Source organism: Cervus canadensis, chromosome 21 (genome assembly GCF_019320065.1).
Source record: "Cervus canadensis isolate Bull #8, Minnesota chromosome 21, ASM1932006v1, whole genome shotgun sequence".
In the NCBI taxonomy this organism is placed as follows: domain Eukaryota; kingdom Metazoa; phylum Chordata; class Mammalia; order Artiodactyla; family Cervidae; genus Cervus; species Cervus canadensis.
In genome coordinates, this window is record NC_057406.1 from 20,416,049 (window position 1) to 20,443,989 (window position 27,941).

At 43.0% G+C, this 27,941-nt stretch overlaps 1 protein-coding gene across 2 annotated transcripts; it reads right to left on the bottom strand.

The window, feature by feature from the left end:
* Nucleotides 1-1,741: 1,741 nt before the first annotated feature.
* YBX3 (Y-box binding protein 3) lies at nucleotides 1,742-26,738 on the bottom strand. 2 transcript variants are annotated; one of them, XM_043440164.1, is made up of 10 exons: nucleotides 26,237-26,738; nucleotides 22,326-22,389; nucleotides 21,266-21,299; nucleotides 18,351-18,440; nucleotides 16,179-16,301; nucleotides 13,016-13,219; nucleotides 7,376-7,473; nucleotides 4,819-4,990; nucleotides 4,160-4,259; nucleotides 1,742-2,309 (listed from the first exon to the last, which is right to left on the bottom strand). In XM_043440164.1, exons 1-9 carry the CDS (start codon nucleotides 26,514-26,516, stop codon nucleotides 4,194-4,196), a joined length of 1,131 nt encoding a protein of 376 aa, XP_043296099.1. In that variant the 5' UTR covers nucleotides 26,517-26,738; the 3' UTR covers nucleotides 1,742-2,309; nucleotides 4,160-4,193. The 2 variants fall into 2 exon arrangements, with proteins under 2 accessions (XP_043296099.1, XP_043296100.1); XM_043440165.1 differs by lacking the exon at nucleotides 13,016-13,219.
* Nucleotides 26,739-27,941: the final 1,203 nt, after the last annotated feature.

Consider the following 27,941-nt stretch of genomic DNA (forward strand, 5'->3'; position numbering starts at 1 on the left):
AGACATTTCCTATTAAGTAAGACACTGATGCCTATATATACATATATATTACCTATTACATAAATATATGATGCCTATATACAATGATTTTATATATATATAGTCATTCCTGTAAAGTTAAGAGATGTTTTCCTCTTTTCAACCACAACCAAGTACTACTCTGGGATTTAGAGTGTCAGTTCTAAGATTCAGAGACTTTGCTGGTGGCTCAGATGGTAAAGAACCTGCCTGAAGTGCAGGAGACCTGGGTTCGATCCTTGGGCCGGAAAGATCCCCTGGAGAAGGAAACGGCAACCCACTCCAGTATTCTTGCCTGGAGAATTCCGTAGACAGAAGAGCCTGGTGGGCTACAGTCCATGGGGTCACAGAGTCAGACAAGACTGAGCGACTAACACACAAAGTTAAGAGATGTTTTCCTCTTTTCAACCACAACCAAGTACTCCTCTGGGATTTAATGTGTGAAATTCTAAGATTCAGAGAATGTTATTACTTCAAAATCTCTAAATATTAGTCTTTACAAATACATCTCTTCACTCCCCTAAGGGGAAAAGTACTTTTGAAAACCGCATCTATGCAATAAGCCCAGGAACCTCAATGATGGGGATGCAGTTCATTTGTGATGTGAAGAGATCTGGTATCACTCGGCACAGAGCGGGCACTCAAATATTTTGAGTTGGGTAGGCTACTTTCCCAGTCAGTGCTGTTTCAAACAGGCAAAACTCTGGAGCTTCAAGTTAATACCAATCATAGTTTGTTAATTGCGGTATGACAGCCTTTGATTAATTTCTAGCTGTGCTTCCACCCAGGCACCACGTATCTCTTGGCAAAGAAATTCAACTCCCTGATTTTGTGCTGTAAAACAATGTAGGCCCATCCTTATATCACATCCAGTTTGTATTGTCTTCTGTACCTCCAACCAGTGTGTTTTAGGGTTGTAGTTATACACACTACTGAAGTTTAGACTTTTTTCTCCAATTCTTTGCACTTCTTGTTACTTTTTTTTTTTCTAGAATAGCTATAACCCTGATGGACGGTGTTTAGAGGTAAGGGTGTTAGAATGATAAAGTGCTTATAACTGCAGTTTTTCGGAACTTTCAGTACCCAGTAACAGAAGACTTCACTCACACACAAACTCAGGGGGTCTTTTGTGGGTTTGTGCCTCTAGAACAGTGCTTGACTCAAACCCAGACTCAGGAGGTACTTGATTTAGGGAATAAATCATTTGATAGGTACAGCAGATCTGAGAAGTGACTACATAGAATTGACACGTACTGTAGTGCCGCAGTGTTTCTCCACTTGGGGGCGCCATCTACTCCCTGGGGGAAGAAATTTGTAGGAAGGCTGCAAAGAGGCCCCCTTCCTCTTTTCGGAAAGACACAGGCAGACAACTAGGACACAGCAGTTGGTGTGGAAAGCCGTTTCAGTTAGAAGTTCAAAGATGTTAGCACTACTAACCCCTTCAATAATTTAAAGGAAGTTGTTGACTGAAATGTCATCAACCACCTCAACAAGGACGACTCAGGAGCTGAGAGCACCAGACAAGCCTAGTGCCGAGCTCACACGTGAATCTGTTCATTCCAAAAAGAATCCCACTTAGTCTGCTCTCAGCTCAGGCCGCTACATTTACTAAAGAGCACAAATTTACCTGTACACTTGGCTTTGAGCTTACTATTCAGTGAATGAAGAAAGGAAAAAAAAAACAAAAACATGTGCTCAGATAGAAAAACATACTCCAGTTATATATCCTTCAAGGGTAAAAATTTTATTTTTGCGGAACTTCGTACTGCACATTTTCAAAGAGAGTTACATAAGAAAGCAAAATGTTACCCTCCCCTTATCCTAGAAATAAATAAGAAGGGAATAAAATTTCTTTTTTAAATCATGACACTTGGAAGTTTAGCACCAGCATCCAAAATGAACAGAAAAGGAAAAAAAAAGCATTTACTATATATTTCAGATTTCTTTGGTTGGGGGGGGGTCTCCCCATGCGGTATTAATAATTCTTCTTTCAATTCATATTACCAAAACAGTAAAAACCAGGAAAAAAATATAAACTAGTGGTTGCTGAAACTAGGGAGGTGGCTCTCTTGTTATGTGCAGGCATTCCCAGGATCTCAGCTGCTGGAAAAAATGGCTGACACTTTCCTTGTGTAGTTGTCTGTTTTGTAAAGAAGTGTAGTAAACATTTTAATGTCCACATCTTGGTTATTAATCTTCCACTTTATTGCTTGGACGTTTCTTTGGTGTTCATAAGGTCGTTCGTGGTCTGCTTTTTGCTTTATTTTTTGAACGGTCATTAATTAAGTCACCTGGAAAATATTCACATCAGACTTTTATTTAAGAGCGACAAGATGACCAAGGGTTAAAGAATAAAAAGGCACAAATTACCTGTTTTTTATGCAGTTCAAAAAATAACTTTCAAAAAGCTCAAAACAAAATCGTACATGTGTACCTTTTAGAGATTTGTAAACTGAAATATGAATTTAATGGAAACTTTCTAATAAAACATTTTTATAAATAAGAACACTCAGTGCATAATGGTAAAAATTCTGCAAAATTATAAAAAAGAAAATTATCATCATGAAGCCTTTTCAAATAAATGATACTATAACACTGATAATTCTTCATAACCATTTTAGTGGTTATACAGTATCTCCTAATACGGATATATCTCAATATTTAACCACTCCTCCAATACTAGATTATAATAGAAATTTTCCCCCCGTATTTTGGATTATTTCCTTAGGAACAATACCTAGAAATAATGTTACCAAGTAAAAGGTTATGGCCAAATGATTAACATATAATCCTGTCAATTACTACAAGAAACTTTGAATATGGAATTTATTTCCATGATAAATTGCCCATGCTACCTAGAGATAAAACAGAATATTTTCAGCATAGCACTTGTCTACCTTGTGAAAGGCTAATTTAAATCCAAACCTCTGCATGTAAAAGCAGATGGCATTTAAAATGTAGAAATTTAAAATCTTAAAATTTTATGAAATATTAATTTTTTGAAAAAATAACACTACTATTATAAGTTTAAAACCCTTTTAACTAAAAGCTACTTCCTTATCTATTTCATGAAAAGGGCAACAACCAAGAAATACTAAAAAAATCAAATTCTCAGGACTTATTAGATGAAAAACCCAGATTGAAACCAACTATGGCTTATATATTCTTTTAAGACTCGCTGAGTCAGTCTTTCCAGTATATTTCTACCTATACAAATACAATTTCCAAGATTTTTAGCAAGAAGACAGAAAAAAAGCAGGAAGCAATAATGAAGAAAAACAAGCTAACTTGATGGAGAGGTTATTCTTTGCCACACCCTGCTTCGGTACTTCGTATGTGTAATATCACTACGTCTGCCTTTGCAATACCCAGACCAGTCAATATCCCTATTTTACCCGCAGCAGATAGAACTGTGGCAGAGGATAATCTAACTGCTCAAGAGCATTCAAGCAAATGAGGAGTAGATCCTGCACCGGGTGTGGAAACCCAAGGGCTCTCAAGCACTGCACATAAATAATGCCGGCGTCAAAGGGAAGTAGGAAAGAAAAAATATTCCTGTTTGTTCCACAGATCACAGTCCTCTGTTATTAAAATGAAGCCTTGTCAGGCACATTGGGCTTCCCTGGTGGCTCAGTAGTAAAGAATATACCTGTCAAGCAGGAGATGCAGGTTTGATCCCGGGGCTGGGAAAATCCCCTGGAGAACAAAATGGCAACCCAGTCCAGTTTCTTGCCTGGGAAATTGCATGGACAGAGGAGCCGGATGGGCTACAGTCCACAGGGTCGTCCAAAGAGGCTGAAGCCACAGAACAAGCACGCAGGCACTTTAAAATTCTCAAACTGGCCACTAGGTGTCACAAAAGTAAAACTTTCAAAAAATAAGTGGTGTTAATAGCGGACAACTGTCTATCTAGAAAAATGACTTTGACACTCATAAACTCTGTCTGCACGTTTATGTCTCCGAAACCAAGCAAAGATCAGCTTCAGAGATACTTCACCACCGAAACAGCTCTTTCTCAGAATCCTGATGGAGAGAAGAGGCTGGCCCAGACGAACTGCAGGATTAGTTTAGACTGATCTGTGCCACCGCTGAGAAGTCGGCGCTATTTAAAGAGAACATCAGTTCCGCGTGAGCCGCCTACCTGCGGATGGTGAAGGTGCCTGGGGAGCCGGCTGTTACTCTGCACTGCTCTGCTCGGGAGCCGGAGCAGGGTTCTCAGATGGTGCTTCACCTGCCTTGGTCTGAAACACACAGTAAAACCACAAACCAGAAATGAACCGACTTCCACGGCAGCGGAGAGTTCAAGACTGAAAGTTCTCACAAGTAGGGATCTTCCTGCCCGCGGAGGTAAATCACTGTGCAAACTCTTAACTACTCTTAAAGTTGGAGTCAAAAATTAGAACCACCGAAGAATGGCTTCCAAACGGCAACTAAACCCCATCACTCTCCACAGCTGAGAGTCATAAAAAATATACAGTCACTTTCAACACATGCTGAGAGGCAGGTTCCTCTCCATAAACGCCGTCCTTTGTTTGGAGAGCTCTAACCGTTCTGACTGGAGTGTTAACTGGTTGAATACAAATATTTGGTTTGCGATATGGGCAAGGCATTCTTTCTCTCTCTCACCCTCTCTGTGTATATAATACCTTTATGAAAATGTTATTATACATAAAGATACATATATGACACATATTTTTGGCCTCAGTTTTCAGACTATGAAACCACTCTTAGAAGAGAATAGTAAAGGCTGACATGGTCCAGGGTGGTCTGGCAGCATCTCCTCTGACTAGCTGGCCTCACCTCTTTGCCATCCTGTGAAGGAGCGTTAGGGGGACGGGGGCGACGCCGATAGTTATAGGGGCGCTGGTATCCACGGCGAGCAGGTGGCTGGTTTGGACCATTGGCCGCTTGTTGATTCTCCTTATCTTCAGCCTCTCCAACAGCTGGGGCAGGTCGGGGGCGAGGAGGGCCCCTGGAGCAGAGAAAAGAGAACATGTGCAATTGGAAAGGGCCTTCAAGAACAGCAGGTTTTGTCTTTAAAGGTTTAAAAAGTCAAGGGATCGAGACTGACTCCTATTATGCAAGGCTAATGTGGCAAATGGAACAAAAGGATGAGATTAAAAAAAAAACAAAACTATTTTTCAATCATTTTCCTCCTTCACCTGAACACTATTTGCAGTGAACAAACATCTCCAGAACATACACTCTGGTCCTACCAGGCACTGTGGGTGTAAAAATTAAGAAAAGCGCCTGGTATCTGCCCTCTGTGGACAGCCTGCCATGAAGACGGGGAGACCAAGGGGATTCGACACAGCAAGAAAACGAACATTGGTCACTGTGTGCCGAGGCCTGTGCTCTATGCTTTCATTTAATTATCTCATTTAACGTCAAGGCTCATTCTGTGAGTTTAAGATTTAGAGTGAGAAAACCAGGAGGCTTAAAGGTGAGTATTTGGTTGAACCACATAGGATTGCTGCTTTTATAGGTCACAAAGGTCGAATATAACCTTCCCAAGGTCACACACAGCTAGAGATTGACAAAATTGGGATCCGCAGGATCTTTTTCCTGTTTTCCTTAAGACATTTTTATGAAGCTTCTTTTATTTCCAAAGTCCTTAGTAGTGAATCATTAGAATGACAGCATCTAAAATTACAAGGAATCTTGTGAGAAAAAAGAATGTAGAATGCTGCCAATCAGGAGAGCTCGAGTAATATCCTCACCCTCCTGTCAATATTCCCATTTTGCCAAACTTCAAGGGGGTGTGGATGTCATTTGCGAATGAAGCTCTTCAAGGAGAGGGCAAAGGGCTTACAATATAAAAAGCTTACAATGAACCTTGGAGAGTCTAGCCAATTTGATTTTCACAAGGGACAAAGCAGAAATAAAACAACACTCCTTTCACTACTCTTAACATCCTTGGCAGTAGTAATAATCAATTTATCGAGGGCTTACTATATATCAGGCAACATTCTGATTATCTTAAATGCCTGAGAGTACATCTAACCTTACTGACAACTGTGGAATATTCCTTATTGTCCATTTTATAAACCTGGTGACTCCGTCTAAGAGGAGTCCTGAAACTTATGAGAAGGAGATACAGCTCACCCAGTGAGCTGCTGGTCACAGGGTGGGAATTTAAACACAGACAACTGGATCTGAAGTTAGTTGATTCAACCCCTGCATTAGACCACGTCATTATCAGAACATTCAGTAGGGCAAGTCCCCTATGAGTTGCAAACTTTCAAAGATGCGAATGTGCTTGCCCTCCCTCTCCTATTGCTGACGGTCCTTCAGCTCCACCATCTCCCACCTCCTCGCCCTTCTCCAGTCAGTAACTCTTCTTGCCTGGTCACTTCTTGCTAGCCCCTGTGCGCCAACTGTTGTACTGACTGGACTACTGTACTTTTAAGGTACTGTACTATAAGATTAAAAATGTTTTTTTATTTTTTTTATTGAAGGATAATTGCTTTACAGAATTTTCTTGTTTTCTATCAAACCTCAACATGAATCAGCCATAGGTATACATATATCCCCCTCCCTTTTGAACCTCCCTCCCATCTCCCTCCCCACCCCACCCCTCTAGGTTGCTACAGAGCCCCTGTTTGAGTTTCCCGAGCCACACAGCAAATTCCTGTTGGCTGTCTATCTTACATATGGTAATGTAAGTTTCCATGTTACTCTTTCCATACATCTCACCCTCTCCTCCTCTCTTCCCACGTCCAAAAGACTATTCTCTATGTCTGTTTCTCCATTGCTGCCCTGTAAATAAATAGTGTTTTATGTACACGTTATTTGCATGAAAAGTATTATAAACCTATTATAGTACAGTACTGTCTAGCTGATTGTGTTACGTGGGTACCTAGGCTAACTTTTTATGACTTATGAACGAAGCATGCTGGACTTATAGGCATGCTCTTGGAACAGAACTCATTGGCATGTAGGGGACTTACTGTATCACAAATACATGCTGGCAGCCAATTCTTCCTCCATGTGTAGCGCTACCACTGAATAACTTGTCAGTTAATTTCTGTTGCTCTCATCTCATTAAATATAATAAAATAAAAATTAAGTGTGAATTTACATCATGTGAAAGTTATCAGAAATGAATCAGAAAGAATGCTTTGGTAAAGGGATAACTAGAAATTTTAGTTGTTACGGAACAGGGGAAATGTCACATAGCCATCTAAAAACACATATATTGCAGAGCCCCACCAAACCTTGGACATATGGTCAAAGCAGTCGCATCTTCTCATTACATAATAAATCCAAAACAAACAGACCTGCAACAACCCCAACCACCCTACTGTCACTGGCAAGTTCTTCAGTTGGTCAGTGGTCAGTAGGCAACGTCACCTACCTCCGGTACCTTGCGCGGTAAGTTGGGTTCCGATGGACTGGTCCCTGAAGTTGCGCTCCTTCTGGGACCCCATCCTTCATCTCACCAATCTCACCGGCCTGGAGGGAGGCAAGGAGAGCTGAAGTGAGTGTCAGAATGCAGGATATGAGAGAGACAGCACACAGTTGCATTCAGAAAAAATTTTAAAGGAAAAAAAGAAAGGCTTCATTACAAAGCTGGGGACTCACTTCTATCAGTGAACTGTGTTCTGATTAAATGTGTGTGAATGATAGGAAAGAAAGACACTCAGTCCCACTAGACAGACAGTCTTTTCCTGATCCCCGTGCACCTAAATTTATTTTACAATATTGCCGCTGCTGCTGCTGCTAAGTCGCTTCAGTCGTGTCCGACTCTGTGCGACAACATAGACGGCAGCCCACCAGGCTCCGCCGTCCCTGGGATTCTCCAGGCAAGAACACTGGAGTGGGTTGCCATTTCCTTCTCCAATGCATGAAAGTGAAAATATTAAACATGTTAAGATGTTCCATTCGTCTCCTGAAAGAAAACCTTTATTGCCAAAGGAAATGGAATGATATACTATATTAGAGCAATGAGAATCTTCAGTGGGTCTGAGAATTTCAAACTCAAACCCACTCATTCTACAAATGGGGTACCCCTTTGATACAGTAATGGTTTCTACATTCAAAGGTCACCCCATGTCTCTTAACCACACCTTCACCTCTGATTCCTTCTTTTTACAATTTTTTCCTTTAACCTGTTTGCATATTTATTGAAGTATAACAATATATAATAAAAAAATACTTCCTTTAGAAATTTATTTGAAGCTGGGGGAATTAATTTATTACAGAACTTCCAGGGGAAGAAAGAACACAAAACTAACAAACAAACCAACCCATTCAAAATCTCTGATTTTCTTCATAATACAGACACATCTCAATCTGCTTTTTCCCACTCAAAGGTAATATCCCTTCCTTCTCCGTACTTCACTAAGAAAAGAGAATCAGTCAGAGAAGAATCTCTCTATTCTTTCACCATCAAATCTACCACCCCATACCTACATTTGCTTTTTCTTCTCTCACTCAACTGACTAAGTGGCCCATGCCCACAGACAAAGTCAACCCTTCTCTCTGGCCTGTGAGGACACTTGAACTCTCAATCCTCCTCTCCTCCATCAGCTCCATCCAGGCATATAAACATGCTGAAATAACATCCATCTTTTCCAACTGTGTTCTTTAAATTATCACAAAGTAACAGGGTGGTTGAGAGTATAGACTCAAAACCTCAGACTCCATTTGATTTCTTGTCCCAGTAATGTCATTTACAATAAAAAGGCTCACTTAGAACCATGACCTTAAATTTAGTTGTCTCTTTAACTGGAACAGTTCTGCAGTCTTTACTTTGCTTTCATGATCTTGATACTTTCAAATGTTACAAGTCAGTTATTTTGCAAAATACTCCTCAGTTGGGGTTGTTTAGGGTCTCCACATGATTAAACTTACACATCCTTGGAAGGAAGCCACAACAGTGCTCTGGATTCTTCTCACCGCATCCTGCTGGCCAGCATATGGTGTCAATTCCTACTTAATTCCTATTGTTATTGACAGTGTTCACTGAGAAGAACCCTGGGGGAAGTTTACGCTTTTCCCCTTTGCAATGTATGAGGATTTTCTGCTGCTGCCTCCTGTGGTCCAGCCTCCTTTCAAAAGCCTGTAAATGTTTCATTTTTCATCAAATTAAATATATTTGTTTATATCTGTAGACTTTTATATTTGTTTATATCTTATATAGAAAACTCCTGGTTTTCTACTTTATTCAATGAGCTGTAATCTGTTACTATCATTACTGGCCAATGGGAGCCCTGTCCAGCTGGCTTGGGTCCTCTGGATGTGACTCCAGCATTCTTTGAGCACTTCCTTGTTTTCTGGCACAACAAGATGTTCTAGGCTCATATTGTACTTTCTCTGGTCTGGCTCTGAAATTGGCCGGTTCTCCAAAAGGGCTTCTATTTTTTATTGGAGAATGGTATTCATAAATGAAAAATTGGGGGCCAGGCACGCTCAGTGCTATTAACGTGTGACTGATTTCAGGCCATTTCAGTAGGCAGAAATAATACACAGACACAAATACATACCGCACATACATACACCGTAAGTTACATGTGTGTGATGTCTGTAGATGTATGGCATATTTGATCTGCCCACCAAATGACTTTAGGTTGTTGGTGAAGGGAGGAAGGCCAGGAGAGAATTCAATGTAAAAACATAATCAAATCAAACAAAAACCTTGCCCTGACCCTACATCCTCCACCAGCCATGGCCCCATTTCTCCGAGCTCCTCTACAACATCCATACATAGAGAGGTGGAAGACCCCCTCTGCCAGCACAGAACCTCCTCAAAGGGGACTATAACACCGCCTCTTAGCTCTTTCTTGAATTCAGAGACTCTGGTCCTCACATACCACTAACCTCCAAGTTACCAAACCTACTAACCTAGTCAGTCTCCCTCCCTCCCTTCCTCAATAGCACTTAACACAGCACTTCCTTCCAGGACATTCTCTCCCCATCTGCTCCTTCCCATTGTCCTCTACCGGACTCCTTGTCTCCCTAATCCTTCGCTGCTGCTGAACCCCGAAACTCAGCCGTTGGCTCAGTTCTCTACCTACACTCGTTTTACCAGTCCCTCTCTCCCTGGCCCAGGCCTTTACCTACGTTTTGATGTCTCCACACGTGCAGCCACAGTCTCCTCTACCCTCCCGGCTCCCTTCAGCCTTTGCATTGTCCTGGCCATTCCCTCCACCCTTCATGCCTTTTCCACTGTGTGGACGCCTTGTTCCCTTGCCTCTTTTAGGTCACTTTTGAAACATCCTCAAAGACACTGTCTCCCACCTCATCTAAAATCACACCCTCTTAACTCAAGCCACTCTCTGCCTCTTGCCTCTTTTATTTTTCTGCCAAGTTGACTTCTCTCCCCTTGGAGGTGATATTTAATGTGTCCAAAAGATCTCCAAATGCCTTCTGTCTCTCTGCCCAAACCTGGTCTTCCTTTGCTTACTTCTAACACCACACGTTCACTCCATCATCAGATGCTGTCACTTCCTAAATGTGACCACTCCTCACACCTCCACCACTAGCACTCTTAATTCCTGCCCTGACTGCCCCTCCATAGGGCAAATGAGGGAGCTGGTCTCCCTAATTCTGCTGCTGCCTCCTGTGGTCCAGCCTCCTTAAACTGGTGATTTCTCAAATACGTTTCCTCCCCTGTTTAGATCCCTTAACTAGTTTTTCATCACACTGAGGGTAGGTCAACAATTCTTATTATGGTCTACAGTACGCATGCCTAATCTGCCCTGATGCTACCTTAGTCTACTTACCCCTCTATTCACCCGTAACATCCCAACCACATGAGCCTCCCTTAGTTCTCTGAACAAGCAAAGCTGCTTCTTCTTCAGAACTTCGATTCACACACATACACACACACACACATAGAAAGGAACACATATAAAGGATGAACATATACTAGAATGACAGAACAGGAGACTAGACAGATCGAGTTTAAACCAAAGTCTACCATCCATGTGACCTTAGGTAAAAGTTGCTAATTTCTTAAACTACTCAAATCCCTTCACTTGTAACAACAACAACAAAAATATGGATGCCACTGCCAATTCCATAAAGCTGTAGGGAAAACTAAGAACTGATTTCAAACATCTGCCTCTTGGTGGAGGCCAAACAATGCTGCTCCTTTTCCTCTGTCATATAATTCTCTTCTCGAAGATGACAAACAGTTGATATCAGCTCAGTAACTGCCGTGACTTATTTGCCAAATATCGAGAATTATTATCTTTGAAAAAGGGAAGTCATTTGGACACGGCTATATCACTCTATAACGACATCCTCGGTACACAAGGGAAATACTACTGGCTGGCAAATTATCATTTTCTTTCTGTTGTGTCCAATACATTTCACAGTTTTGTACAAGTGTGGGCAAAGATTTTTCTATTTGATCTCCACAATCTTTACCACTTCAGAGATCTCTCCATATTTTTAAGCCATTACATCACTGACTCAATGGACATAAGTTTGGGTGAACTCCGGGAGTTGGTGATGGACAGGGAGGCCTGGCGTGCTGCGGTTCATGGGGTCGCAAAGAGTCGGACACAACTGAGCGACTGAACTGAACTGAACACAGACAACCTGGAAAGTTTTAGAAACCTTCATTTGGTGCTGTTGGTTGACTTAAGCTGACTTCTGTCAATCAACATAGTATGTATTAGAAGGGTGCTCAGGAAAAGCGGCTGAGGCTCTTATTTTAGCTACTAAATAAATAAGAATTTCAACCCAGGTTAAGACAACTAAAATGCAGTTACCTGAATATGCACACATTTTCAAAATTAGTTTTCAACCTGCTTTTCTGCATAGTACACAAGCATCCCTTTGCTCTGAACCTCCTATTCCTAAGGTGAAATATACTTTTCTTTCAACCAATATTGGTTGAAATATTGGTTGAAAGAACCAATATTCTCAAAAACCATATTCTCAAAAAAATGCTACATATATATATGCTAAACATGAAAAAGGATTATTTTAGGAAGGCACTACTGACTCCCTAAAAATAAATGTGTGTCGTTGTCTCCCTGACTCTTCCTGTCCTCATTTCCTAGAGGCCCAGGGTGCTGCCCTAAAGAAACCTACTATGCCTCATGTACCCAATGTCTCCATATAAGTAAGGCTACTTGCTATTTTTAGCACATTTGTCAGGGACAGCTGTTAAAGAGTAGAAGGGGAAAAAAAAAACAAGAAGCAATGTAGGAAGAACACAGTCATGCATGATAGGATAGGAAAAGGGCAGCAAAGAACAGACTGAACACAATGTTCAGTAAAAACACTCAGTGGACAAACAAAAACCAAGGACACTAAGAGGAAGAAGGTGTAAGCTAGTGGTACCAAAAATGAGGTCCTCTCCCAAGATTTCCAAGTTTCCTGGGAACTGCAAAGTTGGTGAAAGGCTTATTAACTACAGGTCAAGTTCACAATAGTTGTATCAGTATTTTGCAGTAAAAACAGAAAAAAAGGGACAATCATCTCCACTTTCCTATGAGGTTTCCTTAATCATCAATATTATCTCATCTAAATTAAGGACTTTATAGACACCCTCCATCCTGAGTTGTCACACACTACAGTCTTTATCTTGGATTTTATCATCACAGCCCCAAGTTGGAGGCAACTATCCCCATTTAATGGATGGACAAATTAATCTCACAAGCTCACAGTAAGCAGCAGAGATAAGACTCAAACCCCAGGCCTGACTGACTTCAGAGTTCAGCTCTTAGACACCCTCACTTGTCCCTACTTTATGTCTTCCATTTTTTTTTCCATAAACTTGAGACTGTACTTTGTCCACCAGGGTCCCTGGGTATAGGCAAGGCTCAAGGTTCATGTGGTCGTGCTTTTAGAAATGAGACTAGAAGGAACGTTCTCAGAAAGCAGACAGGTCTGTTTGGGTTAAGTAGCATCAGCATCGGGAAGCCAAAAGCAAGGTTTGATTTCCGGCCGCTGGTATTGGAAGAGGAGGAGGAAGAGGAGGCAGAGGAAGGACGGAGGGGTGAGGACTGCCGGAGAGAAGTCCCAGGTGCTGGTTTACCTGCATTCTGCTGGGATGGGGGAAGACCCGGGAGCGGCGGTCAAAGGTCTGTCCCACGTGGTAAGGCGGGAAGCGCCGCCGGTACTGGGGGCGGTACTGGGGGCGGCGCGGCTGACTCCGGGCCCCAGAGAACTGCCCGGCAGCGGCGGGGGCCTCCAGTCCTTCACTGCTGCCGCTCCCTTCCTCCTCCTCCTCCCCAGCGTACTAGCGAAGCAAAGAAACAGAGGTTCAGAGGAGGTGTCGGCAGGGAAAGAAGCAAAGAATACCATTTAAGCTGAGTATATCAACGAAAGAAACCCCCCCCCCCCAAAAGGAATGATCCCTTCTAGTATATTCACAAAAATGCATTTACCCCTGATCATCAGGCGATGACCTGAGATAAGCTACATTAAGATTAAAGCAGATCTGTGCAGATAAAATACCAAGAAGCGGAAAAGCAAGTGCAATTAATTGCTAAAGAATTTAGTTTGCATCTAGTTAGAATTGGTCAGTATCAGTTGACTAACCACCCAAAAAACATTTACACAGTTTAGAATATTTGGCTCCACCAAATATGTCTCCCCAACACTGGCCATCCACTGGGGCAAAGTCAAGAAAAATATATTTTGTATATTCTGTGGTTGATCCTAAGTAGTTTGCTTCCTGGAGTGGCTGGGTTCTCATAGTGTGGATGGGGGGTCTCTGAGATCCTTCTTAGGGGGTCATCAAGGTCAAACTATTCTCATAAGGCTGGCAGGATGCTGTCTTTTCCCATCTCATTCTCTCCTGAGTTGGGGGCAGAAGGGGGGTTGGATCTCCCATAAGCTACAGTGACACGTGGTCCCTCGTAGCCCCAAGGCAGAAGGAGCTGTGAGAATCCAGCTGTCTTTTATTAAACCAACATCAGTGATTGGCAAAAACCTGAAGCAACACCACTCTTTTCACTCAATTAAAAAATAGCTTTCATTTTTTTTTTTAAAAAAGTTATTTGTATTTACAAGTAATAGCTTATTTTAAAATAAATTAAATCTTTTAAATTCTGCTTTACTTTCCAATACAATAAATATTAATAGATATAAACATACATGGGATCCCATAATTAAGCATATAAATGGGTCCAAAAACCAGAAGGTTTGAGAACCAATGACTTATGGCATACCTCTCTTTATTTGTTTAGAACTAAAGTTTTAATTGCACTTTAATACATAATAGCAAGTAATAAATAGTTTCTGAATATAATAAACCTTCTTAACACAAGGAGCTATTGAATCATTTTATCTTTTTCCTATATTTAAACTACCATTTCACATACTAACATTTTATATCAAAAAATATAAGTAAATAACTAAACATCCCTTAAAGAATTTTTTATTTCAAATCTTACTTTAAAGGGGGATTGCAATGCCAAAGGTAGTCTTAAGGGAAGTACCTATAGTTTTTAAAAAATGAACAAATTTAGAATGAAGAAAATTAAATGACTGATGTTGGGGGTGAGAGTATTTAAGATTTAGAACCCTCCAGAAAACCAAGCCCACATGAGCAATGAAATTCTCAAAGAGGAAAAGCTTCAAGTATAGCCTCAACTAGTCTAATTTCAGAAAATCCAAGTAACTCTATATTTCATAAAATCTGTATCAGATATAATCCCCAATGATTTAAAGGCATATTAGCATAGAAAATGTTCCCCCAAATAGTGTGACTGAATAAACTGTACATTGTTTTTCTCTTTAGGTTTCTCTGTGTCTGAGTTTTCTATAGCCAAATCTTTCATTAAGATTAGTTTTACAAAATAAGAACAATGGCACCACCATTGCCAAACACACTCAGAAAGCTGTCAGGACCTACAAGACATCACAACAGAAAACCTTCATTTATGTTTATTTTCAGAATTTTGATAATTTTGTTTCTAAACATCACATACATGACTTCAGAATTTCGAGCTGAGGAGAATCGTCTTTGAAGGAAATTTTTTCACTAAAGGCTTTTTACCACTTGTACTTCTGAGTTAACCTAGAAATCAAGACAATTACAACTAGTGTTCCATGAATCTGGTGAACCTGAAAGAGTTAACATGATGTAGTAAATGCTATGGTAGGCCTATTCCTACTGTCTCTGACACAGTTTGTTATTAAAATCAAACAGGATAAGCAAAACATGGGTAAGAGAAATACAGGAAGAAAAACAAGATACCATATGGAATCTGATAAAAAAAACAATTTGGCTGCATGTTTAAGATGACACAATGAAGAGAGGAAGCATTTAGGTAAGCAGAAAAATACTATTATGTCCAAGTGTAGAGATATAAACCACTCTCAATCTGCAAATACTTCATTCTGGTGAGATTTTTTTCAAAAGTTTTCCCTGGATGATGCACATAGCCACAATCCTGTGTTCACAAAGCATGTTGAGTTTTATTCCAGAGTACCAATCAATCCCAGGTACTAATTCTAGAAACATCAAAAAATGACTCATATCTAAGAGGTTCCTCATGACCACAAGTTGGATGCCTCGAGAATATTTTAAACTGAGCCTCCTAAGAAAGCTCCAGCCAGACTTGGCTGTAAACCCTTTCACTTAGATTGGTACCAATATACAGGACTAAAAATCCAGACAGTTAATTATTGCTTAACTTTGAAATAATGGGAAATGCTATGCTAAATATAACAGCTACATAATTGAGGCAAATCACTTAATATTTCAGTGGCCAGCACTGCCCATCACTTACTCCAGAGCTGTTCCTCATTCTTCCTTGCCAAGGAAAGGCTGACTTTCTTAGAAAGGAACAGGGTCAGCGCCAAGGGATGAACAACAGATGTAAGCCAATTACAGAAGTCCCTGGCCCCTTCCCCCTACCCCACCCAGTTCGGTTCTGGCCAATAAAGGAGCCAAAAGAAGAGAAAACCATTTTGACAACTTTGGCACGGCCCACCATAATTAAGCCTTCTTGTTACAAGATAATTAAATGGCTATTACTTGCAGCCAAATGCAAACAAACTGATAAAACTGCTGAATGGCAAAAATGTCCCATAAGACCAGTGTGGATAAATTCTGAACACGAAAAATTTCCCATCCAAAAAAATCACTGTGTTTCCAGAAGATACAGCATTTATGTGCTCCAAGTATACACACTTAATTTTAGATGTGCACATTTCTTGGGTCACTGATGATGAAAGAGACAACGTACACTGCGGGGCGGTCCACGGCGCCTGCCGTAGTAGCCGCGTCTGTAGCGACGCCGGTCAGCAGCATATCGGCTCCCTTCCACTGGAACGCCATCCGGGCCGGTTACATTGGCTGCTTCTGCACCCTGAGAAAGGAAGAAAGCAAAGATGGCCTTGGAGTCAGAAAGAAGCCAAACGACCAAAAGCACAGCCTTAGACAGCCAGAGGATTTAAGACTGGCAGGAGGTACTAGAAGTTCCTCCAGTGACGTCAAAAACACACCCTGGTTTTAATAAGGTGAGCAAGATGCTTGATGTCCTGATTTAAATGTATACAGCATGACACCTGACACTGACGCAACACTGTTTATCAACTATGCTGCAATGTAAAATAAAAAGTTTAAAAAATAATAGATGTACATACAGCTTGCTTGCTTCCACAAGCTTTACTCTCTTGATTCAAGAGCAATAAGTATATATATTTATCTTTAAGAAATATAAAACTGGTAAATATAAAGCAACTGGAGCAAAGGAATGCTAGACCAGGAAGAATATTCTTCACTGGAAATAACTGAGATAATGTTCTCTTCCTGGAAAATACTGAAACCTGTTACTCTGTGCGGTACCAAGACAATCCACTCATGGGCTCATGTGGTCTAACCAGCACTGAGCTAGTGAGAGGGAAATTCTTCCCAGTGTGGCAGGGGCAGGAATGAGGGGCCCTCGACTCAGCTCCTGCTTTCATACACAGTGTCCACGAAAGTAGTCCCTCTTTAAATCTTCTTCTTATTGTTGAAACAGACAGAGCCTTCAGATTCTCTATGGACAAGCAGATAAAGTAATGCTTCAAAAATATAAAAAGTCCGGGCATAGGAGATTCAAAAGGGTGAAACTCCACTCTAAGTCCATTTGTATAACCTCACATACTGAAAATACACAGAAGTAAAATTAACCTGGCTAAACAAAATTTTAATAGTTGGATGGGGACATTAGGGGTCGTTACAGGTCAGCATTTGCTGGTAGATAACTTGGAACTCTGAAAGATCTGCAAGATACCCTGGGATCACATTGGTAAAGATCACTTAAATTTTTATATGAGATGGAATAAAGTGTTTCTCTTTTAAAACAGGAAACAGTTTGAGAGCTGCTAAGAATAGGGACTATGGAATGAATGGTGTGTATATCAGAACAATCATCTGGGAGTGAACTAGTCAGCTTATAATTAAAAAATAGAGCATAAAAGACATTACTAATATTAGAATTAAACATATCACAGCATAAAAAACCTGTCGATGCACATCAAAATGATCCTTTTAGTTTCCTGGGTTATTCTTCATCTGAAGACAACGGTTATACGGTCTGTCAAGATGCCTCTGGCTTTTCAAAACCCAAGCCAAAGAGAAAACATAATGATTATATTTGATTTTATTCTTAAAAAAAAAAAAAAAGGTATCTTTCACCCCAAAACAGCTTTTATCAATTTTTAATACTATAAAACTATCTTAATTTTTAAAATTTTACTTATGTATTTATTTTTGGCTGCCTTGGGTCCTCATCACTGCACATGAGCTTTCTCTAGTTGCAGCAAGCAGCAGCTAAGCTCTAGTTGTGCACGGGCTTCTCGTTGCCGTGGCTTCTCTTGCTATAGGGCATGAGCTCCAGAGGGTGTGCGGGCTTCAGCAGTTTCGGCTCCAGGGCTCTAGAGCACAGGCTCAACAGCCGTGGTGCACAGGTTCAGTTTCTCTGCAGCACGTGGGATCTTCCCAGATCGGGGATCGAACCCATGTCTGCTGCACTGGCAGGTGGATTCTTTAGCACCAAGCCACCAGGAAAGCCCTGTTTTAATTTTAAATTTCACTTGAAAATACATTTGGTATTAGATTTGTCATTTTAAAATAAGATTTAAAATAAGATTAAAATAAGATTTGTCATTTTAAATCTTCAGAAATTAGCTTTTCCTTCCATGATTAAATAGGGTTCATCATTTATTAAAATGGAAATTAAAATATCCATTAATACTGCGTCAAACAATGCCTATGACAGTCAATAATCAGAAATACTTTTACTTAAAGAGTCACTTCTTTCTGTCATAGTAAAAATCCAAAGTACTGTTAACTCATAAAGGACTGAGAGACCATTTATTAAGCGAGAAAATAATGCCAGCACCCTGGATACCCAACCACAATCTCCTCTCACCTTCTCTCCTTCAACCACATCAAACTCTACGGTTTCTCCATCTCCTACACTGCGCAGGTATTTCCGTGGGTTATTTTTCTTGATGGCAGTCTGTCAAGATTAAAAAAAATTCTGAATGAAGCATAAGTCAAAGCTGGCCACAGAGTTCATCCCTTTCAAGATTATTGGCTCTACTGAAGAAATTGTTGATCTAACGTTGTTGTTGTTTAGTCGCTAAGTCATGTCAGACTCTTTGTGATCTCATGAACTGCAACGCACAACACTCCTCTGTCCATGGTGTTTCCCAGGAAAAAATACTGGAGTGGGTAGCAATTTCTTCCTCTAGGCATCTTCCTGACCCAGGGATGGAACCTCTGTCTCCTGCATGAGCAGGAGGGTTCTTTACCACTAAGCCACCAGGGAAACCCTGATCTGTTCTCCCAACTAACCTGCATCTTCAAAACAACAACAGCAAAACAAAAAAAACACTATACAACTATGTTCCACATTACTTTCTTGATTTCATGTTATCCTTCAAAATTCATCTTGGTCGGTGGGTCAAATAGAAAGTGCAGTTATACTGATGAACTAACCGTGATACTGGATAGGTGCTGGATAGATACTGGATAGATGCGTTTCCTCACACTATGAAGTGTCTTGGATCAGACTCTATTTTCTATCATTGTGGGGGCTGTGGGATGGGGGATACCTCCATAAAATTTTACAGATGCACATAAACACAGAAATATGGGGATAGAGACTTCAGTGGACAAGAGAAACTGCTAACCTCCAAAGAAATTTTAAAAATCCAAGGGAGGATAAATATTTCTGACAATATATGAAAATACCTCAAGAACAAAACACTGCTGATAACCTTCTCCTCTCCCATTTTACAGATGAGGAAACCAACTGGAGGCTGATAAGTGATTTATCTGAGTTTATAAAAATACAGCCTGGGGGAAGGAGGCAGGTGGGTGGGGTAGTGTATACCCTATACTATAACTGTGTGATATTTATTCAAATTTTTCTCATCACATCATTCACATGTCAGCTCATCCCTATGCGCTCCCTGATAAATAACACTGAAAGGCTAATGACGTTATTCTGCAGTGAACATGGGTACCTAAATACCTGCTTATGAACAGGCTTCTCTTTTTCAATCAATGGAGGGAAGAAAATAATTCCTGCAATGAATTCCCATTTCGTCGGCTGGTATCTCTAAACAGTTAAAGGGGCTCCGGGTTTCTGTGGAACTAGGTCAGCCTTATTTTATAAAGCGATTAGGCATGTGTAATCTAGCCCTTCCCTTACCCTGAGTAGGAGGGAGGGAAAAAAAAAAGAATGAGCCAGTAGGCCGAGACCTCACCCACAGAGGAAAAAGGCAGTTCAGGACAGGATATACGCGCAGGCCGCCTGAACTGTTCAGCCAGTCCAAAAACAGCCCCTCCCTACCGGCTCGTTCCCTTTTTCCTGTTAAACTGGGCAAGCCTCAGCACACCGAGGTGACTCACCGCCCAGCCTCACGGGGGGCTGGAATCAGGTCACACACTCACAGGCCAGTGAGGCTGGCCGCTGGCACAGACCCTCCTGAGGTCCCTTTATGCCAGCAGTCACCAGAAGGCAGAGTGCTTACCCCAAAAAACTCTATTACCCTCTAGGTGTTATAAGCAACACTCCCTTTTGGTCTGTTCTGACTTTAAAAGTCACTGTGTCTGAACAAAGTAATCCACTCCAGTTACCCAGGCACAACTGGAATGTAACTGATAGAAACCACAAGGGGAGAGCTTCTCCTGAGATAGCACTCTCTCCAGTCACCGAACTCTACCCCATGGTGCAGAGGATCCTAAATAACATTAAAACACAGAAAACCAGATGCTCGACAGAGCCCTGGAGGTGACCGTGCTGGTTTTCGGACCTGTCTCTGTACTTCTTCGTTGTTATTCACTGAGAACCACACATATGTGAGACAATTCACTGAAAACTAACCATACAAAAAGAAAACTAAATGCACGTAATGCTTTTAACCTCTTTTGCCAAGCAAGTCCAGGATACAGAATAACATCCTAGGTCAATAATGTAGAAAAAGACTGAGCTTCCTGTACACAGAAGTCCATGTTTTCCATATTTTACACTTTTTCTACATCTCCTTTGAATACAGGGGACTACAGGCCTATTTGATCTGGACATGTGCTAAGCAGGACAGAGGAGGGGACTGGCCTGGGAGTTGGAGTCTCCTTATATCTTGGATCTTGCTTGTGTTCAGTTGCTAAGTCACGTCCAACTCTTCTGTACCCCACGGACCGTAGCCCACCAGGCTCCTCTGCTCATAGGATTTCCCAGGCAAGAAAGAATACTGAAGTGGGTTGCCATTTCCTTCTCCAAGGGGTCTTCCCCACCCAGGGATTGAACCCGAGTCTCCTGCATTGGCAGGTGGATTCTTTACCCCTGAGCCTCCTGGAAAGCCCCCATGTCTTGGATACACCCATTCCAGCCATCTGCTTTGCTGTGCTATTTACCCAAGTTCAAGCTGCTCTGATGAAGGGGGTTTTAACCAGCACCCACCTGGGCGAAGGTAAGGTGGGGCCCAGCCAAACACAAGGAGGAAACACAGTCGGGCGCACAGGCTGCTAACATGGAAATAGAAGTGCTTTAGCTAAAGACTCGAAGGCTTTAAAAATTAGCACGTGGTCTGATTATTATTTCATTAAGCTCAAAAAATAAAAACCGTCTGAAAACAGTTAATGTGATGGAAGAGAAGAGCTTAAGTGCTAATCTTAAAATGTGCAACTGGGCCCTCTTGCCAAAATAAAACCCCAGAAGGAGTTTCGAGCAGAATAGCAACGTGCAGGGCTTCACTTTGGGAAAGGGATAATAATAGCACATTACAGACGCCCCTCTCCTCAGAGAGCAAAGGTCACAGTTATCGTCCCTCTTACCTGATGTACAAAGACATCTTCTTTGGTGTCATTTCTGTTGGAAGACAAAAAGCTCACAGTTAAAGGGACTAGGTTAAGTGGGAAAACTTAAAACAACAGTTTAGAGCCTAGGACTTCAAAACACAACATAGATGTCTGTCTGTCCTCTAAACTCAGATGCCTCAAGTCAATCTTCCTTAAAAACTTCTAAACCCCAAAGGGACCTACCTCACTCCTCCACGACGGTGGTGCCTGGCTTCATGCACACACAGTCAACCTGCCGAAACACCCGCTTCCTCTCGCCTCTCTCTAAATCACATGATGCGTAACCAGAGCCCGAGGTTTCCCTCCCAGCAAAAAGCAAAGCAAGAGAGTTAAAAGGACAGGGCACAGCTGTGAACTAGGCTCTCCTTACACTGAAACCTAAAACAACCCCCTCTCTGCCACCACCCTACCCTAAACCCCCACCCCACCCCCACTGCCCACCAAAACATACAAGGAAGAATTTAGAGGAATTTTTTTCTTTTTTTAAGGAGGCGGGGTCCTAGCTAGGAGGGCTAGAGAAAATGATGGCATCATATAAAAACATCAGAACACTCACCACTGGCAGCTGTCTTCTCATTCCTATATGGTTAGAAGTTACCATGGTTTAAAGAAAACACTGTGGTTTCTCCACAGGACTTGGACCAGACCTGGGTTACAGATCCAGCTCAATTACTCACTAGTTGTGTGACCTGAGGAAAGTTGCTTAACCAGTCTAGGATTCCACTGCTCCATCTGTGAAATTGTGGATACCCACTCAATTATCTTAAGGCCCTTCCCCTGTCTCTGTTGTCCCCACCGCCACTGTTTTTTCTTTTAATGACCAGATTATATAAAATAAGTTAGTTATCCGTGTTTTAGAAATGCATTCCAATTAATGTTTAATGATCAGTAGCTTAGAAATGAGAGTATTTACACGGCTCGAAAATCTGAAAACTTACACAAATCATTAATAAAGTATGGGAAAAGACACCAACAGCAGGTGCCACAGGACAAGGACATATTTAAATAAAACATGCAGAGATACACACACACATACCGATTTATAAATCCATATCCATTTCTGACGTTGAACCATTTGACAGTGCCAAGGACTTTGGTGGCTAAAATAGGATTAAGCAGATAAATTAGTATCTGACCTACAAAGAGATAAAGCTCATACCACTAAGGTCTTGATAGCATTATTTAAAGCCTAAATATACCTGAGGAAACCATTAAAAGCTTAACTCCAGAGTTTACCGAGAGAAGAAAATGGAGGAAGTGAAGTTGTCACAGGGAACTTCAGAAGACTAAACCTTTCTTCCTTGGGAAATATTTCAGTGAAGCCCTGAGATAAGGTGTTGTCATAAGTCTATATGATTCTGCAGTGATTAAAATTGAGAAACACTGCTGAAGGGAAAAAAAATGAAAACATACTCTTTAAAGTTTTACAGCAGAAAAATGTTCTAAGTGCTGAACGCAGCTCTCGATGAAAGTGACTATAGACACATTAGCAAGGTGAGCCCCGACGACCTGACACATCACTTTCACACTTTGAAACAGTCGGCAAACTCCACATAGTGAAAGAGTAGCTCCTTGTTAATAGCTAATCTACAGCGACCTGAAGAAACTTGTCTTGATGCCAGACGGGGGCCCATCAGAGGAGTCCAGAGTAATAATAGAAGTGAGGCGGGCTCAGGCCAGTTCTGTTCTTACCACCCTGAGACATGATGCAACAGGCCTTTTCAAACCTGTGATGAATTTGGGATTCTGTTTCATTGTTTATCCTGCTCTCTCCATTTGGTGGGAATCAAACCAAACTGATTTTGGTTTTTCCTATAAACCAAATTCTTATCAGCATTTTCTTATAACCCTCCCAATGTGATTGCTGACTCTACTTGCCCATGTAACAGGACCATTTCTGTACAATGTAAGGTCTTAACAGAACTGAAGAGAAGAAATCTAAACCAATAGTATGGTCATGGAACCTGTACTTCACAGATTTATGTTTATTTTAGGCATTTATGATTTTAGATTACTCCTCTGAATCAACTGTGAATACCAAATCCAGTACCTCTATGAAATGCCCAGGTCTAAATTCAGGAAGCATAAAGCAATTATCAAAATTCAGTGAGACAGGAAATGTGGCAATAGAGTATCTTTAATAAAGAAAAAAGCTTAGGGGAGAAAATAACAATTAACCACAAGATACAACATTTTTAATTTCCAAGGAAAAATAATAAAGATTCAGCTTTTAAATTCAAGAGGAAAACAGTAATTAGGGCTTACTTTGCTATGGGCAGGGTTAGTTCTGAGTTTTGCTACATGAATATGCTTGGGGAAATAGTTTAACTCTCTTTGTAAAAAGAAAACACAAATGAAAAACTCTTTCTGCCTTCAAAGTCATTCGGCCCACCATCCACTGAGCAATCTCCAGTTTTTATGCCAACTAAAGAAGATCTCTCTCCAATAAAGACTAAACTATTAATACCTTCGGTTTTAGGGCATTTTAATTAGAGCAACAGGGCAAGGAGGGAAAAAAATATATATTTTAGATCTAAATGTACACAGAAGACTGGTTTTGATCAATCATGTACTTTTAAATCTCACATTATTTCAAATGATATGCTGTTTGTCTCATTTGCCCCAAAATTAATGATCTAGAAAAACATAAGCAAAATATAAAGGTAGGAACTCTTTCTGATTCATTTTCATATAATTAACATCTACTGGCACCGTCAAAGGCATAATCGTGATTAGAAAAGCAACACTAATAAAGAGAAAGATGAAAGTGATTTTCAAGGATAACTTCAATCCAGGTGGAAGGTTATTTTTATTCCCACTTTAGTTTTTAAAACTTTCCTAATTTCACAAATATTTCCAGTGACCTCACAAGGCCAAACACAGTCATCCTCTCTTCTTGGTTTAAGCCCATAAACTCACTTCACATACACAGAGCTGGATGGGGAAAGGAGGAAGACCAACAAGCTTCCATGAGGTTCATTAAGAGGGAAGTTTTCCTTCAGCCACGGCAACTGCTTCCCCTGGCCTGTGTCTATACACCGAAGTTTAGAACCATTTCTAAGAACTAGAATGCAAGAATCCCAAACCAGAATTCCATTTCAGTCAGCACTGCACCTGGCACATTGTAAGTACCATGTGTCCGCTTGGCTAAGGACAGGAGATGGCAGAACATACTGGACAGAGACAGTGTTGAAATGTCAGGCAGAAGGCTGTCCTTGCTGTTGAGATTTGGGAGTGACGGTGAAAAGACCCAAGACCTACAACCTCACCACCGGGGATGTGCTGGGACTGTCAGAGCAGTTGGTGGCTGAGTAAATTAATTTATCTATTTCCTTCATCTTTAAAGATATCTACTGCAGTTTAAAGTTCAGTTTAGATTCAAGAAAGATACAGGGATCCAGTGAAAAACTGAGAAATTTCCTTTATATGAAAATAAATCAAATTAAGAACATATCCTAACACTGCTTCGGATAAACCAAGGTTGTCTCTGTTGACATTTGGCATGGGAAGTGTTCCAAGAAAACACTTGTTGAAAACAATATCACAATACAATCTGGACTAGACTGGAGCAACTTTTAGCCCAGAGAAATGAAGGCTATTTTATTTCTTAACCTGCACATGTTACATTTAGCAACTCGTTTGACAGTAACTGAGTAAAATCTAACCCTTAAAAAAAAAAAATGAACACAGGCCTCTCAAGGCAGGGAAAATGTGATCGTATTAAACTTTCTTCATATGATTCCTCCAAGTTTCTGCCTATAAAATTTTCTTCCTAGAAAATTGGGCAGGCAAGGCTCACAGAGACCAAGCATGCCCCATGCAAAATACTGAAAATTTCTCAGAAGCATCTTACACCATTTCTTAACCTTCCCTGGTTTTAAAAAAAAGGCGGAGGGGGGGGGCGGCGCGGGAATGAGATACACACACCACACACCCTTTAGAGACCTTATTCCCCACCCACTGCTTAGGCCTCACACAGGGCGTTAACGTTACTGAATGAGAGGACGCCGGGATACGTGACAAAACCAACAATGACTACAGACATCCTTTGTAACGTTCTGCCCCCGGGACCTGAACGTCTCCTCTTCCGATTCCCCTTCCTAAGTTACAAGTCCCCAAGATACCCGAGGCTGCGAACTAACGTCATCCCCTCACTTCCGACCAAGTTTTTTCAGCTGCTGCACCAAGCGCTTTCCCACAATCCGGGAAGACGAGAGTGATTGGTAAACACCAAGTGTTTCTTGCAGCAGCGGGCAGGGCGAGGGAGGAGGACGCGGGACCGAGACCCAAGTTTTCCCGGAGAGGGATTGCAACACCCCTCGGCCAGCATGTGGCCGACAGAAGCCTGGCCTAGTTCCCGCGCCCCCGTGAGAAGGGCGTCTGGGACGGACACCTGAGCCTTCCGAGCAAGAAGCCTTTCCACCACCACCAACTCCCCCACCCCTGCCCTGTCTACTCCGGGCGCCTTCCTCCTCCCTCCAAGGAAATGCTCTCCTCGCCCAGATCCTAAGCGAGGACTCCAAAGTTCCCGTGCCACGTGGGTGCCTGTCCCATTCCTACATCCACTTCCATCCCAACCTGGATCTTCTCTCCCGACTGCCGCTTCTTTCCCCTCCGCACGCAGGGATGCTTCGCCACGGGACTGCGCGACAGCGCCCTCCTAGGGGACCCCCCAGTTAAGACCCCCAACTTGCGAGCCCAGGGGCGCTTGGGCGGCCGGCAGCGCCGCGCCCTGGTCCGGCAGCGCCAGCGGGATGGGCGGCCGCAGGCCCCAGAGGTGGGGGAACCCCACGTCCGGGGGGACCCCCATATCCGCGGGGACCCCGTGCCGTCCTCGATCCCGCCCCGCTCCGTCCCGCCCAGACAGGCGGCTGGAGTTGCCCACACGTGCTCGGCGGCCCCGGCCCCAGCCCGGAGCGGCCCCCCCATCCTCCCCGCCTGACTCACCGAGAACTTTCTTCTCCGCGTCCTCGCTGCCCACGGCGGCCGAAGAGGCAGGGGCCGCGGTGCCCGGGGCCGCGTCCCCACCGGGGTTGCCCGCGACCAGGGCGGCCCGGGCAGGGGCCGGGGGCGCGGCGCCGCCCGCCGGGCTCTTAGGCGCAGGGTCCTGGGGGGCCGCCTCCGCCGGAGCCTGCGCGAGGGCGGCGGCGGTGGTGATGGGGGCGCTGCTGCTGGGAGCGGCGGCGGCGGTGCTGGTGGTGCTGGTGGCCTCGCCCGCCTCGCTCATGCCGCCTCCTCCGCTGTCCCTCGGGCACCTCGGTGGCGGTTGGTCGGCGGTTGGCGCGGCTGGAGGGCGCGGCGGCCGGGGGCTCGCTCTCCCGGAGGCCGGGCTGGGTGGGGGGGTCTCGCGGCGGAGGCGGCTCGCGCTCTCGGGCTGCGCGCTCGCTCCGGGGCTCCGCGCTCGGTCTTACTGCCCCAAAAATGGCCCCGCACGAGTTCTTCTAGGCGGCGCGCGGGCCCGGGGAGGGGAAAGGGTGGGGAGGGTTGGCTCCGGAGTTGGGGCATCGACTTCATTAGCATTTAAAGGCGCCCGCTGCCCTTTTTCCCACCCCCTCGCCGCTCGGGCCGGGATGGGGCGCAGGGAAGGAAAGCAAGGGTGCGCCGGGGCTTGGCTGGCTGCTCCAGAGTTTTCCGCGCAGCGCGCGCTGCCGCCCCGCTTGGTTGGAGCAGGGGCCGCCGGGCTCCCCTGCCTCGCCACGTCTTCCAGGAGGGGCACGTTGGGGCATCCAGGAGACGCGGCGCTTCTCTCTCCCCAGATGTACGCTTTTAAGTCCTTTCTAGTGAAACCGTTCAACATTTCTGAAGCACCATAAACTGTTTCTGATACAGCAATGAAGAACTGGAATAATACCGTCTTCAGGCTATTTGGCTACTTCCTCCTGAAAGAAAAGTTATGGATGACTTGTGTATGAGCCTCAGGTGAGGATATTGAAGTCCAGCCCTCGGTGAATTCATGTAAACGTCAGTTTACAGCAATGTAAGGGCTTCCCTGGAGGCTCAGACGGTAAAGAATCCGCTTGCAGTGCGGGAGACCTGGGTTCTTTCCCTGGGTTGGGAAGATCTCCTGGAGGAGGGCATGATAACCCACTCCAATATTCTTGCCTGGAGAATCCCCACGGACAGAGGAGCCTGGTCGCAGAGTCGGACACGACTGAGAGAGGAAGCACACACAGGACAACAAACAGCGAGCTGTTAATGTGCATAGAATAATACTAAACTTGGAGGGAGAAGAATAAATCCACACCCCACTTTCTGCTCAAATTGCCTCTGCCAGCTGGTGAAAACAAGCAGTCGAGCCTCTTAGCCTCGAGGGCTAAGAGGAGGGCCACAGAGAAGCAGATCACCCAATAAACGATATTTTCAGTTTAAGGAGTCCACCTGGTTTTAAGAGAATGGAACTGGATTATGAGAAACACAGGCTAAAGGGCCTGTACTCAAGAACCACGGGAATACAGGGCTGTTAGGTGTTCTTCGCCTCCACGGTCCAGACAGCCCTAGGTATACACTCGAGTGCTGCTCTTAATTAATGGAGTCAACTTGGACTAGATATTCAATGTCCCAGAGTCAATTTCCTCCTTTATGAGGGATTCTCCAAGGTACCCTGGAAAGTAGATGGGATTATCGTATGTAACTCCAGTGTCTGGTCCAACAA

Coding starts and splice junctions, on each gene's coding strand:
- YBX3 (XM_043440164.1), bottom strand. CDS start 26,516: ATGAGCGAGGCGGGCGAGGCCACCAGCACCACCAGCACCGCCGCCGCC. Junction 7,474..13,015: donor CCCATCCCAGCAGAATGCAG/GTAAACCAGCAC, acceptor GCCTCCCTCCAG/GCCGGTGAGATTGGTGAGAT. Junction 4,991..7,375: donor TACCGCGCAAGGTACCGGAG/GTAGGTGACGTT, acceptor TCTCTGCTCCAG/GGGCCCTCCTCGCCCCCGAC.